Genomic DNA, 15,394 nt, shown 5'->3' with positions numbered 1-15,394 from the left:
CAGGCCACTACTAATATTCTCAAGCGAACGCTTTCAAAACCAATTGAAAAACGATTAATTGAGAACCGAAACTGTCAAACCATGAAAATGCATGGCGAATTTCAGATCTCTTGTAATTTCATGAAAACTGATTATTGGCAACTGCAATTTCACGTAAAGCATAGCCGTTGATGGAAATAGATCATTGAAGGTTGAAATCTTGTCTAAGGTGCGATCAGACATAATATACTTGGGAGTTGGCAAGATATCAAATTCTCATGCACAAAATATGAGTTGACCAATGTGGGAGATTAATGAGAATTCAACTGCTATCCAACAAGATTCCTAAATATGGAATCCATGTTTCAAAAGTTCTCATAAAAATCCTGAGAAATCATTGTTGGATGATCATTTCAATCTTCTTTTCTTTTCCCGCTATCCAAACAAGCCTCAAATAAATCCCAATAAAATGCATGACAGAATGGGGGCATTTAGAAAAAAAATATATATATATCTTTCACAAACTCGAATTGTTTCAGTTGGATCATCGCAGAATACAACAAACCGTATAAGCAGAAACCATACACCCACAAAGAAATGAATCAACGTCCACCTTCAACAATACAAGATTATCAACCCCCTTTAAAAGCGACCATGGGTAAAATGAGCTGCAAGCAATGATTGGTTCTACACTGAATTGCTTGCAGCATCTGTCACCGCCCAAACCATAATCTACAAGAAAAAATAAAAATAAAAAAATACTAAATAGACATTAGAACTATCATCCTAAAAAAAGCAAAACCATCACCCGGGAGTGCTGAAACCCGTCGCCTGATAAAAAAAATAAAAAATAAAAAATCAAGGAGATTGAATTACAGTAAGATAAAACGGATGCCCAGGGCTTGTCCCAGAGGACCGCCTTGTTGCATCACTGACAGACGAGCCTTCATCAACGGACAGTTGAAGGTTCCAATGCAATGTGTAATTTGATAGATCATAGGTCCCGGGTGAGAATATGCAGATCTGAAGAGGCACCTCAGCTGTGGACATGGGCTCCAGTACAACTCGAGTTGAGCTCGATGCACACCACACAAAAGGGGAGATACCTTCGAACAATGGTGGCTTGCCAGGTTGAGTCCCTTGATCATCAGATGGGAGGAGTTTTATGTCATTCGAGAGAGACATGTCATGCCAACCCACTTGGTTTCCAGAAGAAAACGGTGATTGAGCTGCATCGCTTAGTTGGCTTGTGTTGGGCAAGGCGTCAAAGGTGTTGATCTTGATGGAGGCAACTGCACCCGAGGAGTTGTAGATGGTCATATGGAGCCTTGTCTCACAGAAAGAAGCGGAGAAGTCATGGTGAACAGTCCGGGGACCATTCATTAGCCACCATATCGGGCTTGTGCTGGCGATACTAGAGATCACAGAGACAAAAACATCAGTACATCGAAGAGCTTTGCTATGGTTACTTGCAAGTAGGATTCTGAACCCTGCTCCCCCGAGACATGCCAATTCGACATGTGTGTGAAATCTGGACAATTGACACCACTGTGTGTGCAGTGGCCCAAAAATCATCTGGTCCAGATATCAGGCAGGACACAATGTAAGTTAAATGAGGAACTTCAACCTGATAATTTCACTAGCATGATCTACAGGCCACAGCACACAGCGGGGCTTGCCAGGTATATTACCTGAACCTTGCACACAATCCACACTCGCATGTGGTGGGAGAGTAGGATTTGAGATCATACTCTCTCATGAATAACCATCACATTTCTCCATGTCACATCTGTTCTAAATGACAACTACAAGCATTCTATATCTTTTAGTCTTGCCTGCATAGACATGCATGGTGAGAAAACAGTCGGGGTGGATCTGATAGACTTCTCGGCTCGAGGTTAGCCTTACTTTCTTGTGGCTGTGAGATCAAGATGAAGTCAACTGTACTTTGAAATTCCTGATTCACCCAAATAAAACATTGCATGATTTTCTTCTTCAAAACATGATAGTCAATACAGTAATAGAATTTCATAGATTTCATTGATCATTCAGATGCTGAAAACAAACAGTATCAAGCAACCATAGTGAGAAATCTTGTTCTCAGCAATTTATCGGCCCAGAAAATTCTAGGGAGATTTTCAAGTTGAGGGTTTTCTTCGATATTATTGGGAAAATCTTGCCAAAAATAAAATATTTAAACATATTTTATCATAAATTGTAAATAAACTTAAATTTTAAATGTATATTTATATAAAAAAAAAAATTCATTAACGTTTTTACCATTTTCGAATCAAAATGCTGAGATTCTGAAAATCTCAGGATATTACCACAAAAAGTCATTTATCGTATTTCCCATGATATTATTCACTATATTTTCAAAATGGTGCTGATATTTGTCTCCCTGCATACATCACCCTATAAGAATTCTCATATTATTTGACTTTACCTGATGGAAAAATGCAAGTACATTTATGTTGCACTCCTTGACATTTATGAGCATGACACATCTTAATAGCAAAAAGTGAACAAATAAATCTATAAAATTCAAAGATTACTGTAGTCCATATGAAGGGAATGTCACCAAGTAGTCAAAAGGTGAAAGCTGAGGTTGGAGGCTGCAAGAGTGTGTTCCCCTTGGGGTGGGGGGAACCATATACAGATCCACCTATGCTTCTGTAGGAAAATCAAATCCTTGAGAATGAGAGTGAATGTCACAGCCAAATCCAGATTGAAAATGGGTCAGAATTAGGAAATCACCGGCCTTCTAACTGAAATCTGTGTAAATGCTATCTATAGTCTATTAGAAAATAAGTAGCCATAGATTCGGGCTCTTTTGCCACAAACAGAAGAATGAGGCTACAGTCTTTCATGATGAGAAAACTGGTGCTTCAACTGAGAAAAGAAGAAAGAAAGAAAGAAAAATCAAACTGGCTATTCTGCCACATACTTGCAAATCATCCAGCTTCTTAAATATTTTAATTTCATACTTGCTCATCCATTGTCTTAATCAGTATGGACACAAATTATAGTTGCAGAACCTTCTACCCCAGGCATCGCTCCTGCTTTGAACTCCTGTCTCCTGCTTCCAAGGTGTTTATACTTGCTAACTTTCTGATGCAGATGCCTCCCACTACCATGCAACTGAATATACCGCTGTTTTCCCTCATGCTTTGTGCAACAAAAGGAACCAGTTTCTCAAAATAGAAGGAAGTGTTTGGATGTGCTGCTGAGAAAAATAATTCAAATAAGCAGAAATGACCAAATCACAATCACTTTCATAGTGCCGGAGGGTATGGCATGTGCAACACACGTGGAGAGAGGAAGAGAGACCGATAGGATAGTGTGCGGACTACATGCAGAGGGAGGGGGGAAGGGAGTAATGCAAATCACTTCTAATGTCCTTTTAAAACCCAAAGTTCACAGCTCTCTAATGACTAATTGCATGGTTAAAATTGTCCAAAGCTACTCTCATTGTATAAGGAAGAGATTAATATGAGGGAATAAGCTCCAAATTGCAATTGCACTACTTCAACTTGAAAGAAATTTGACCGCAATTTGAGGGTTATTTCCTCTTTATGAATGCCAAGAAGGTACTCACAATTTGGTCAGTCCCACTCAATTGAATCATCATAATCACCATCTAAGCCTTATCCCAACTAATCGGGTCATGACATGAATCCTTTTCCACCATTCCACTCTATCAAGGGCTATAATTTCAGTGAGAATATGAGTCATCAAGTCTTTCTTACTATATGAGTCATGGGTCCTTGCTCCGGTGGTAGATTCTCAAGAGTTTCAACACCCGGTCAAGGGTTCGAGTACCCATAGGTGGTGAAATTCCACTACGGCATGAGTGCCTGGGGTGTGTGTGCATGTGCCAAAAAAAAAAAAAAATAGAAGTCTTTCTTACTGCCTCCACCCACATTCTTAGGGCCTTCAGGTGTCTTCTCTTGGCTCAGTGGTAGACATTGTCTCATATCTGAGGTCAAGGGTTTGAGAACCCATGCATGCATGGGGTGGTAGTGTGTGTGTTTCTCACCTTTCAAAAAAAAAAAAAAACATTCTTTGGGCCTTCCCCTTGCCCTTTTAGAGCTTTAAACTTGTACTAACTTATCCTAAGTGCACAGTTCTTGGTCTCCATGGCACATGATCAAACCATTTGTCTACTCTTCCTCATCTTCTTAACTATTGGTGCTACTCATAAATTCCCTCGAATGCATTCATTATCTCTAATTATATACTTGTCTTGCCAGCCATCCATCTCAACATCCTCATCTCAGCTACACTCATCCCATGGACATTTTGTTCCTTAGATGCCCAACATTGTCCCATAAAGCATGGCCGGTCTTATAGCCATCCTATAAAATTTCCCTTTTAGAGTGAGTGGTACATGACAATCATATAAAACCCTAGAAGCACATCTCCATTTCTTTTACCCTACTTGAATTCTATGGGCAACATCATTCTCAATCTCTTGACTTTCATGAATTATTATTATTATTTGAAAAAATCCACTTTCATGAATTATCGATTCAAGATATCAAAAGTGGTCATTTTGGGAAACTTTTTTTTTTTTTTAAACAATGATAAATTTATTAAAAGGGCCATAGCCAAAAAGGAAAACAAAACAAAGGAAATTACAACACAACCCAACTCTTAGGAAACTGCACAACAAACTTGGATGCAAACACCCACTCCTTGACAAGTGATTTTGCCTTTTGAAAGATCGATGGCACCATTCGTGGCTTATTTCTGAAACATTGATCATTTCTTTCAAGCCATATGCACCAAATACCCGCTAGCATCACCATGCGTCATACATATTTCCCAACCTTCCTTATACCTCCACCATGCCAAGCCTCAAAGAACATATCAATTGAGCTTGGAACCCCCCCAATCCACAGCAAAACAACTTGAAAAAACCCTCCCACATCTTACCGGCATAGGAGCAATGAAGGAAAAGATGATCCACTGATTCTGCATTTCGATAGCACATCACACAAACATTCGGGAGAACCATCTTTCTTTTTTGAAGATTGTCCACCGTAAGAACCTTCTTGCAACCAACAAGCCATTGGAAAGCTGCCACCTTCAGAGAAGCACCATAATGCAATATGAACGAAGTTAGACAAACTTCTTCTGTTGGAACACGACCATTTAAGACCTTATAGAATGACCTGATCCAGAATCTTCCCAACTTGTCATGTAGCCGTTTCAAAGAATCGTTGTCTGAAAGCACCGGGTGGACTTTTGAGAGAAAAACAAGCAAGTTGGACAACTCAAGAACCTCTTCAGCATACAAATACCTCCCACACGGAGGGGTCCACATAACTTGCTCACCTTGAATTGAAAAACATTGACCAACAAGCATTTCTCTAACGACCGCAATATTCGCTAAACTTGGAAACAAATCCTTTAGTTTATGATTCCCAACCCAAATATCCTCCCAAAACCTTATGCCACTCCCATCTCCCAAATCGAACCCTACACCTTCCCATACATTCCCTTCCAAAGAAGTGACTGTTCGCTAGAGATAAGATGCCCTATATAAAGAAGACGCTCTGGTCCATCTTCCTCTAAAATCAACCCCATATTTCCTACCTATGACCTCCTTCCACAATGATCCAACCTCATTCCCAAATCTCCAAACCCACTTGCCTAATAGGGCTGAACTCATGGTCTCCATATTCCTAAGACCAGCTCCCCCCTTGATGCCACGGCTTGCAACTTCCTCCCACTTCAGAGATGAAATTTGTGCTCGTCTTCCACCCCATGCCATAGGAAATCCCTTCTTAGCTTTTCCAATTAATTAACCACCGATTTTAGACATTTAAAAAGCAACATGTAAAACACTAGAAGGTTAGACATTGACACCTTTATAACATTTAACTTCCTGCCCAAGGATAACAGTCTATGTTGCCATAGAGCTAGCTTGCTTTCGAATCTCTCCACTACCTTATGATGCAGGACAATTAACCACTTGCTCTAAAAGCTCAAACTGATAAAGCATGGCGAATTAATCCCTTTATCTCATAGCCCAGGCCCCAAATCCATGGGTTAGGTCCTTGGCCGAACCCTCTTTGTGAGCCCCAAATCCATGGGTTCCGCCTCACACGGCTCCCAAAATCCATGAGTTATGTGGGCCACCCACCGCGAGTGTGCCCCTACATCCCACGGGCCACCCCACTTAAGCCCAGTGTGAAAATGCCCCTGCGTTACCTTGTCCCATGGCTGTTTTGGCGGCCTGCCAATACATAACGGGAGACCAAGGTATGTTGTGGGAAACGATGCTTCCCTACACCCAAATAAACCAGCAAGAAAGGTGACTTCCTCTTTTGAAATCCCCGCCCCTAGTAATTCACTTTTACAAATATTCACCTTCAAGCCTCAGACCGCTTCGAAGCTAATAATGAGAGCGGGGGGAGAATGTTTACTTTATAAGAGTCGGCTTCACAAAATAATAATGTATCATCAGCAAACTGAAGGTGCGTTACCTGAAAATCAAAGTTGTCCACCCCAAAGCCTTTTATCAACCTTGCATCTGCTTCTTTTTTAATCATTCTACTATGAGCCTCCATGACAACTACAAACAAGTAGGGACAAATAGGGTCCGCTTGCCTTAAACCTCTAGACGCTGAGAAGAAACCATTCATCGAACCATTGACCAAAACTGAAAATTTGGTGGAAGATACACATTCCTTGATCCACAACCTCCACTTTTGCCCGCAGCCCATCCTTTAAAGCACATAATCCAAAAAAATCCCAGTTGACATGATCATAAGCCTTTTCGATGTCTAAGTTGCAAACCACCCCACTCAACCCTCATTTATTATAAGAATCAATGAGTTTGTGCGCCACCAAAGCCAAGTCTACCATTTGTCTTCCTTCCATAAACGCACTTGCACTAAAGATATAACATCCCCAATCACCACCCTAAATATAGTAGCCAAGATCTTAGCCAATAATTTATAAGGACCTCCCAAGAGACTAATTGGCCTAAAATCCCGAAGCGATTCCACTCCTTTTTTAGGAATCGGACAAATGAAAGTGGCTCCAAGATCTAGCGCAATCTTACCATTACAGAATAATTCATTAACAAAACCAGTCACATCTGTCTTCACCACCTCCCAAAATCTCTGAAAGAATACTATAGGGAAGCCATCCGGACCGGGAGCTTTGTCACTACCCAACTCTTGAATTGCTGACACTATCTCAAACTCTGCAAAAGGACTTTCCAACAACTCTGTCGCTTCTGAAGAAATAGAAAGAAAATTGAGATTGTCTAGCAAAGGTCGCTTCCAACCATCACTTGAAAGGAGTCTTATAGAACTTCAAAATTGTTTCGCAAACCTTTTCTTTGCCTTCAAACGTATTCCCATTGTCTTAATCTTATTAGTTCTCTCCCTTGCACTACCCATAACATGGAAATACTTCATATTTTTATCCCCTTCTTTCAACCAAAGCACCCTTGATCGTTGTCTCCATTTAATTTCCTCCTCCCTTGTTCTAGCTTCATACTTGGCTCGCAAAAGTTCCTGCCTCACTTTCTCCTCTTCGGAAAGATCTTCAATATCTTCTTTAAAATCAAGAGCTTGGATTTCCCTCGAGATTCCGTCCATTTCCTCTTCTCAACCCTTCAAAGCCTCTTTTTTCCAATCATTGATTTTACCTTTCAACAATTTCAACTTTTTATATAAAACATATCCCATGTCACCATGAACTGCGAACGAAGACCACCACTTGACTACCTTGTTTGATAAACCTTTAATTTCCAGCCATGATAGCTGAAATCTAAAGGGGTGAGGGCCCCAATCTTCCTCTTCTAGTTCTAGGATAATAGGGCAGTGATCAGACGTGGGTTTGGGCAGCCCCCTTTGATAAATTAGAGAAAATTTATCAATCCAATCTGGGAAGAGCATAAAGTGATCTAGTTTAGATTTAGACGGATGGATCTGACCATTTGATCAAGTGAATAAAACGTCCCCCATTGGCAAATCTGTTAGTGCACTTATTTGTGCACATGTTTTGTCAATCACATGACTCTGTGCATAAGGGAGTCGGTTTAGCCCTTGGAAGTCGAAGACCGAAGACATAAGTGAACACGGAGTATCAAGGAGTGAAGAGCAGGTAAATGGGGTGCCTTGGTGAACCTAACCCTTAGACCCAAAACAAATTTTAACCTCTAGAAGATCATGCCTTAATAGGTAAACCTTCATTTGATTATCGCATAGCCTTAGGAGCCTTTATAGAACATCTTTAGTTTGGCTTTAGAGGTCCCAAGTTGTTGGGAACCAAATTGCCCAACCAACAACCTCTGGGTGAGTTCCATCGATCGATCAATCAATCGAGCGAATCCTCGATCAATCTCAAGCGATTGGTCTCGATCGATCGAACTTGGCCAAAACTGTCCAGCGAGTTCATTGGACTATTTTGGCAAGTTTCGATTGATAGATGGTCCTCGGCCGGTCAATCGACGATGCCGCTTTTTTCTTTTTTTTTTTAACCGTAGGAACTCGGTTTCTTTATAAAAGGCATACGACATTTGGGCATTTGGATGGGTTTTTTGTGCAATTAGAGGCTAAGTGTTTTCCCACTCACACCACACATCCTAGATTCTATTCCAAAGAGTTTTACGCCAATCTTTTTGTGATTATTCACTCTAATGAGCATTCTATACTCCTATTCGAAGTATGAGATGAACTCTCACCTTTCTAAAGATTAGACATTATACCCATAATCAAATCCTTGTCTAAACTCTCTAGACTACCCATTTAGGTGAATCTCCTAGGATTACAACATTTCCATAAGTTGTAGGAGATTCAACCAACCTCCTATCACCTTGGTCACCTCTTGGAGCATCATATGGCAGGTGATTGATCGTAGGAGCTGAATCATCAGCATCAACGATCGAGGGAGCAATTGAGGAGCGAATTCAAGCACAAGATAACTTTGAAGAAGCAACTCAAGCAAAACACTACAAAAGGGGCTCAATCTGGCAAGTAAGTTGTCAATTATAAGAATCCACATACGCTTTCCCTATGTAGGATTGAGTATAGAGCTTGTGACCCAAACTCGCATAGGTTTTTGTGTAGGACCGTATCGCCACCAATACAGGTGAGTACGTGTAAGTCCTTGTATAGGCCTTTAATGTGAGTGTACGCTTGATAAGTCCTTGTGTAGGCCTCCGACGTGAGTGTACGTTTGCAAGTCCTATCCTTGTGTAAGCCTCCAGCAAGACTATATGTTTGTAAAGGTTAGAGGTGAACCTGATTTAAAACCTCCAATAGTGAATATTGATACATTCGAGAAGAGTATGTCCACCGGGAGTGGAGTAGGGAAATTAAACAACTATACATGCTTGTGTTTATGATTCTCATTTGAGCACAAATTTATTTTTACTTATGTGTTTGATTAGTTAAATCATATGAATGCTTGAGTTGAATTGTTTGCTAAGTACTTAACTTGCAATGCACACACAAGCTCACTATCTCTCCCATAGACTAGTTGCTTAATCTTTGTAGTCTATATGATTAGACCCACTTTGGCTTGGAAGCCTAAGTGTTAATTGCCTTCTTAGTTTAAATCGGTATGTTAGTTTAAGCATGCAATGCGCGCTAGCTCCGCCAAACTTTCGCATGCGCCATGGAAGAATATCCCACCACGCAATTTCAAAATCAACTAACTCGTTTCTCGCTATCCACTCCGAAAAATCCTTCATACTTCGAGAAACCCTACCCCCATTTCATTTATTAAACGAAAATCTCACCACATTGAAGTCTCCTCCCACACACCACAATGCCCCCCATCTACTTTGATAAGAATTCAGTTCAACCCGGAAGTTTGTCTCAACCTTGGTCTATTTGGCCCATAAACTGCTGAAAACACCCATTGAAAACCTAAAGATCTATCTCTAAGGAACACCTGAACATGGAAACTCACATTTCTAACCGTCTTCATTATTTCAGTGAGCCGAATTCCATATTACCAATATACCCCCTGCTGAACCTAATGCCTAAATGCTCCCATTGTTTCTAATGCCCCCTCCCCATGGGAAACTTGTTGGGCAACAACCTTTACTAATTCGTCGTTCTCACTCCTATTGTGACTAAAATCACACTTCATATACTCTTTTTTAGTTTGACTAACTTTAAATCCTTTAGATTCTAAAGCACCTCTCCATAAATCTAGCCGTGTTTACACCCTCTCTCGTCTTGTCAATCAAAACTATGTCATTTGCAAATAACATACACCATGGGATCTCTTCTTGCAAATGCCTCATTAACTCATCCACAACCAATGAGGAAAGGTATGAGTTCAATGCGAAGCCTGGTGCAAGTTTACAGTAATTAGGAACTCATTTGTCTCTCCACTATTGGTGCTTACATTTGTTACTGCTCCCTTATTCATATCCTTAATCATGTCAATATATCCTCTTGAAACTCCTTTTTCTCCCAACACCCACTAAAATAACTCTCTAGGGACCCTATCGTAAGCTTTCTCTAAGTCATCCTTCCTCATCTCCCTATATTTCTCCATCATTTGTCTAGTCAAAAAATAGCTTCAATGGTAGATCTCCCTGGTATGAAATCAAATTAATTGCCTGATGCATTCTTCTCATGCCCAAGTCTTTGCTCAATTACCCTTTTCCAAAGTTTTATAGCATGGCTTGTAAGTTTAACCCTACGATAGTTAGAGCAACTCACTATGCTTCCTTTTATTCTTATAAATGGGTAACACGGTACTTTTCCTCCATTCGCCCGACATTTTCTTTATTCTTAAAATCTTGTTGAACAACTTTTTTTAACTAAAATAACCCAGTATCTCCCATACACTTCCAAACCTCTATTGGTATACCATCTCGTTCAAGGGCTCGTCCTATTTTCATCTTTCTCAAAGCTTCTTTTAATTCAGGTATCCTAACCCTACGAAAGTATTATGGACTCCCACAAAAGTATCCATCTGGTCCATACCACTCACTCAAATGAATAGTTATTGCAATTCAATTTACCAGCACATCTAAAGTCTGAAGTCTAAACATTGTATAACCGGACCTTATGATGCTTACTAATATATAGTTTGGCTTGCATAATTCAAATGCATTAACTTGTAATCAGTGTTCAAAGTATCGGTATCACTACAAGTTTCGCTGGCCAGGGATATGGAAACAATATCAATATCGCCGATACTATCGCTGATAATCGGAAATGCCGGGAAACTTAGGAAAAACGATGGAATTTTCAATGAAACTTCAGAAGATGTTAAAATGTACATATTTGCATATTTATAAATATAACAAAATTGCAAAAAGAATGCATACATAACAACTTTCCGTTTAATGAGGCCTTAAAAGCATGTGTTGGTGTAAGAAATCAGTCTAACTATCCCCTCTGGTCTATTTAACCATCCAACCTTCCATTGATATTGCAAAATATCAACAACACATGATATTTCACCAAGAAATCATCAACAATTGGAAATAAAATGAAAGATAGTGGTCTCGATATCTCGCATGTTGCGATATCGATAATATCAATATTATCAATGGAAAATTGAACACTACATGCAACCATGTAAACAAAATTTTAATGATATCAATACGTTGACAATATTATTGAAATATTGTCAATACACTTATGATACAAGCATTACCTAGAATTTATATAGTCGAAAATATTGGTGATACATTGGCGATATTGATGCATTGGCAATACAAACGACACCTAGAATTTACATAGTTGAAAATATTGACGATTATATTAGCGGTATTGATACGTTGGCAATATTTAGCGATACATTGCTAATACCTGGAATTTCTAATACTACCAGCGTTATCGGTATTGCTACCAGTGTTATCGGTATCGCTGAGCTAGAGATAAAGATAATATTGGAGATATTTCAATAATATCAGAAAACCATCCATCTTGTGTGCAGCAGGGGTCTGACCAAAACTTGGTGGGTCTCGCATGTAGATGCGATAGTGTGTGCACACAAACGTTGATGAAAAAGGCCTGTGTACAGGGAAACATGGAGAAAATGGCGAAAATTTTTAGTGAAACTTCAGGACATGCCTAAATACACATATTTACATATTCAGGAATGAAAAAATTGCAAAAGAATTCATTAAATTAGAAGTTCCCATTTAATCGGGGCCAAAAGGCATGCGTTGTCGTAAGAAATCACTCAAATAGTAACCAAAATGATATACATCATATGTATTAATTCAAATTAAACCGTTTAAACTTTGGACCCTCCAAAAATCAGATTATTTAAACAATCCAAGATGCTGATTTATGGACACTTGTTTGTTGAGATAAGACCATTGGATGCTTTTCATTTCTAACCATCCAATAAAGGTCCACCAATCTGATAGATAGATAATCAAATCACAGTAATTTTTGGTTCATGATACATTTAAACTAGTAGACAGAACTTGGACGGTTTTAATTTGAATTATTTGTATGATAAGATGAAGTGAAAACACAAATTTCAGCTTGATTTACATTCGTTCAACACTGTTTCCTGTAATGTGGTCCACTTGAGATTGGGATATACCTCATTTTTGGTCTCATACCCTAAAATGGTCTAGAAAAATAGATGGACGGTGTTGATACAACACATACATCATGATGGGGCCTACAGAACTTGGTGACATCACCTCGGTAGCAAGTCTCCCTACTAAACTTGCCAGCAGCTAATCCGCATCCGGGGGGAATTTCTTTCCTGCACTGGGATGCTACGTGGGGCCCACCATAATGTTTTTAAAAAATCCACCCCGTTCATCCGTTTTTTTAGATCATTTTAGGACATCAAACAAAAAATCATGTGGATCCAAAACTCAGGGCAGCCGCACGAGAGTAAATAGTGGAGATTCAGTGACCACCGTTTAAACATAATTGACCACTCATTTGGGCCCACCTTGAATGTATGTGGTATATCCACGTCGTCCATCCGTTTTTCCATCTAATTTAAGGGGTTGAGCCCAAAATTGATTCATATCCAAAGATTAAGTAGATCATACCACTGTAAACAGTGGGGATAATGATTTCCACCGTTGAAACCTTTTTGGGCCCCACAGTGATGTTTATTTTTCATCCAACCTGTTCATAAGATCATTCAGACATGGATGAAGGGAAAACACAAATATAAGCTTGATCCAAAACTTCCGTGGCCCTCCAAATATTTTTCAACGGTAGACATTCAATTCAACTGTTTCTTGTGGTGTGGTCCATTTGAACATTGGATATGCCTCATTTTTTTTCCCTCAAGGCCTACAATTATCTATTAAAATGTATGGACAGAGTGGATAAAATAAATAAATCATGGTGGGCCTCACATGCGGTGGCTAGTGGAAGGGGCTACCTATATACACGCACGGATTGACAAATTAATCATGTGTTTTCCCAGTACATCTGGATGTGTTGATATACGCTACGTCGAGGTTATAACCGTTGGATCCGTGGTCATGTTCTATGATCCAGACCATCTAGAGGAATGGACCATTTTGGATTGGGTATAACCAGTACTGAAACTCACAAATTGAAATATTTTAACACTTTGATTATTTAACCGTTTTCTTTAAATAGGGACCGTGTACTTAACCGTTGTTTTATTGGAAGGTTAGGATCTTACCATCTTGAAGATTTTTGGGGAAACTACCTTCATACGTGTGTTTCCTCACATCAACCGTTTAGATCCAAGGATTTGACCCACATCCAACGGTTCTAGTACCAACGTACGTATCTAGATATATCATATATTGCCAAATGCTCACCTGCGAACCAGTTCGTACGTAACTGGTGCAAACTTTTTGGTGGGCCCATCATACATGATAGGAGTCCAAAATCTAAACAGTCCACGTGATGCAGCACCCCATGAAACCTGTAAGGCCCAACTTTTACTTTGATCCAAAACTTTGGTGAGCCATGAAAGAAGAAAACTGTTTCATCCCTTGATTTGCATTTCTCTTTTCTATAGCCCACCAGAGTTTTAGATCAGGATGAAATTTGTCGCTGTGAGGTTTCATGTGATTCCCCATCACATGGACCATCCGGATTACACTCCCACGACACGTGTACAAAGGTGCGCATGTGTAGGTGCGTAGGTGAGCATGCCTCATCATATATGCTTGTTGTACTCAACAAAATATCTGCAACCGGCGTTGTTGATCGAGGCGTTCTTCCGAGCTCCAACTTTCGATCAACAAGTAGGTGATCTTCTCGATTCCGATATTTCTTCCGATTTTTTGAAAGAAGGGTTTTCTTAGTTCCGATATTTTTTCCGATTTTTTGAAAGAGGGCTTTTCTTACCTATTTGTTGAATTTATGGGTCGTTGGCTACAGTTTTCCCGTGATAGGGATCGTGGTTGGTAGCTACAGTGCGATAATCTCGATATTATCGGCGATAATCCAAGATTTTCGCCGATTTCTCCGATTTTTCACCGATATCTGCGATATTTTGCCAATATTCCGAAGAGAAACGAAATAATGGGGTTTCGGTATCGTTAGACTAGCAATACCGATATTATCGGCAATATTTCGATAATGTTGCCGACAATTTAAACACTGGTGATAAGTCTAATGATAGCGATGGGGGTGATGGTGACTCTGGCGACAGTAGCGATGATGGCAACGGGGATGATGACGAATAGGGTGTGAGTTAGTCTCAGAGGCCTCTTAGCCCTTTCACTAGGGATGGGGATTTCGATCATGCCACACAGGACCCTAACCATGGTTCTCGTCCAGGAGGACCACGGCCCCATGTTATCTACAATAAGACATACGAACGTCAGAGGTTACGAAAGAAAAAAACAGGCACTTTTTTATTTTGAAGAGCTACTGGCAAAATGCATAAGGGACACAAGCGCTCGTGGGAAGCGGGGTGGCTCTAGTTTCGGTTCATGGACGAGGGAGGGGAGCTCGAGTTACAAGCCGCAACAAGGATATGGATTACAGACACAAGAGAGTAGCTCAAGTTTTGTGCCACAGTATGAGTATGGATACGGAGCTAGTGGATATGTGAGGAGCGACTCCAGCAGTTATGGATCATCATTTTTCGACTACGGTCAGGACCACTTCCACAGACGGACAGTAGTATGGATATGGAGGGTAGTATGGATACCCAATAGTACCATCTATGCCCATTCCAGATCCATATCAACCACAGACTGTGACTATTACACAGTACCCACGAATGGGCGTATTAGTTCAGTTCAGAGAGGATGAGTACCAACATTATGTTAGGGAGTATCTTAATTGGTACACCATTCTACTGTGACATGGGCACAATACTGTCGATTTGTGGAGGAGCAGTATTCTTTCCAACCTTGTTGAGATGGAAACGATGATTACGAGCCACCGCGTAACTCTATGTGGGTCTAGGCTATAGCCAGTCACATCATTGGTAGGTATGTTTTATA

General features: G+C 40.1%; 1 protein-coding gene across 3 annotated transcripts in view; it reads right to left on the bottom strand.

Annotated features, from left to right (window-relative positions):
• Nucleotides 1–449: 449 nt before the first annotated feature.
• Nucleotides 450–15,394, bottom strand: part of LOC131232663 (uncharacterized) — a 143,496-nt gene continuing 128,551 nt past the window's right edge. For all 3 annotated transcript variants that reach the window (XM_058229057.1, XM_058229059.1, XM_058229058.1), the window contains exons 28-29: nucleotides 1,815–1,936; nucleotides 450–1,393 (exon numbers count right to left, since the gene is read on the bottom strand). In XM_058229057.1, coding sequence (XP_058085040.1) covers nucleotides 838–1,393; nucleotides 1,815–1,936 — 678 coding nt within the window. In that variant the 3' untranslated portion in view covers nucleotides 450–837. The remainder of the gene's footprint in view (nucleotides 1,394–1,814; nucleotides 1,937–15,394) is intronic.

This window comes from Magnolia sinica, chromosome 18 (assembly GCF_029962835.1).
Source record: "Magnolia sinica isolate HGM2019 chromosome 18, MsV1, whole genome shotgun sequence".
Taxonomy (NCBI): Eukaryota; Viridiplantae; Streptophyta; class Magnoliopsida; order Magnoliales; family Magnoliaceae; genus Magnolia; species Magnolia sinica.
This window is presented reverse-complemented; position numbering and strand designations above follow the sequence as displayed.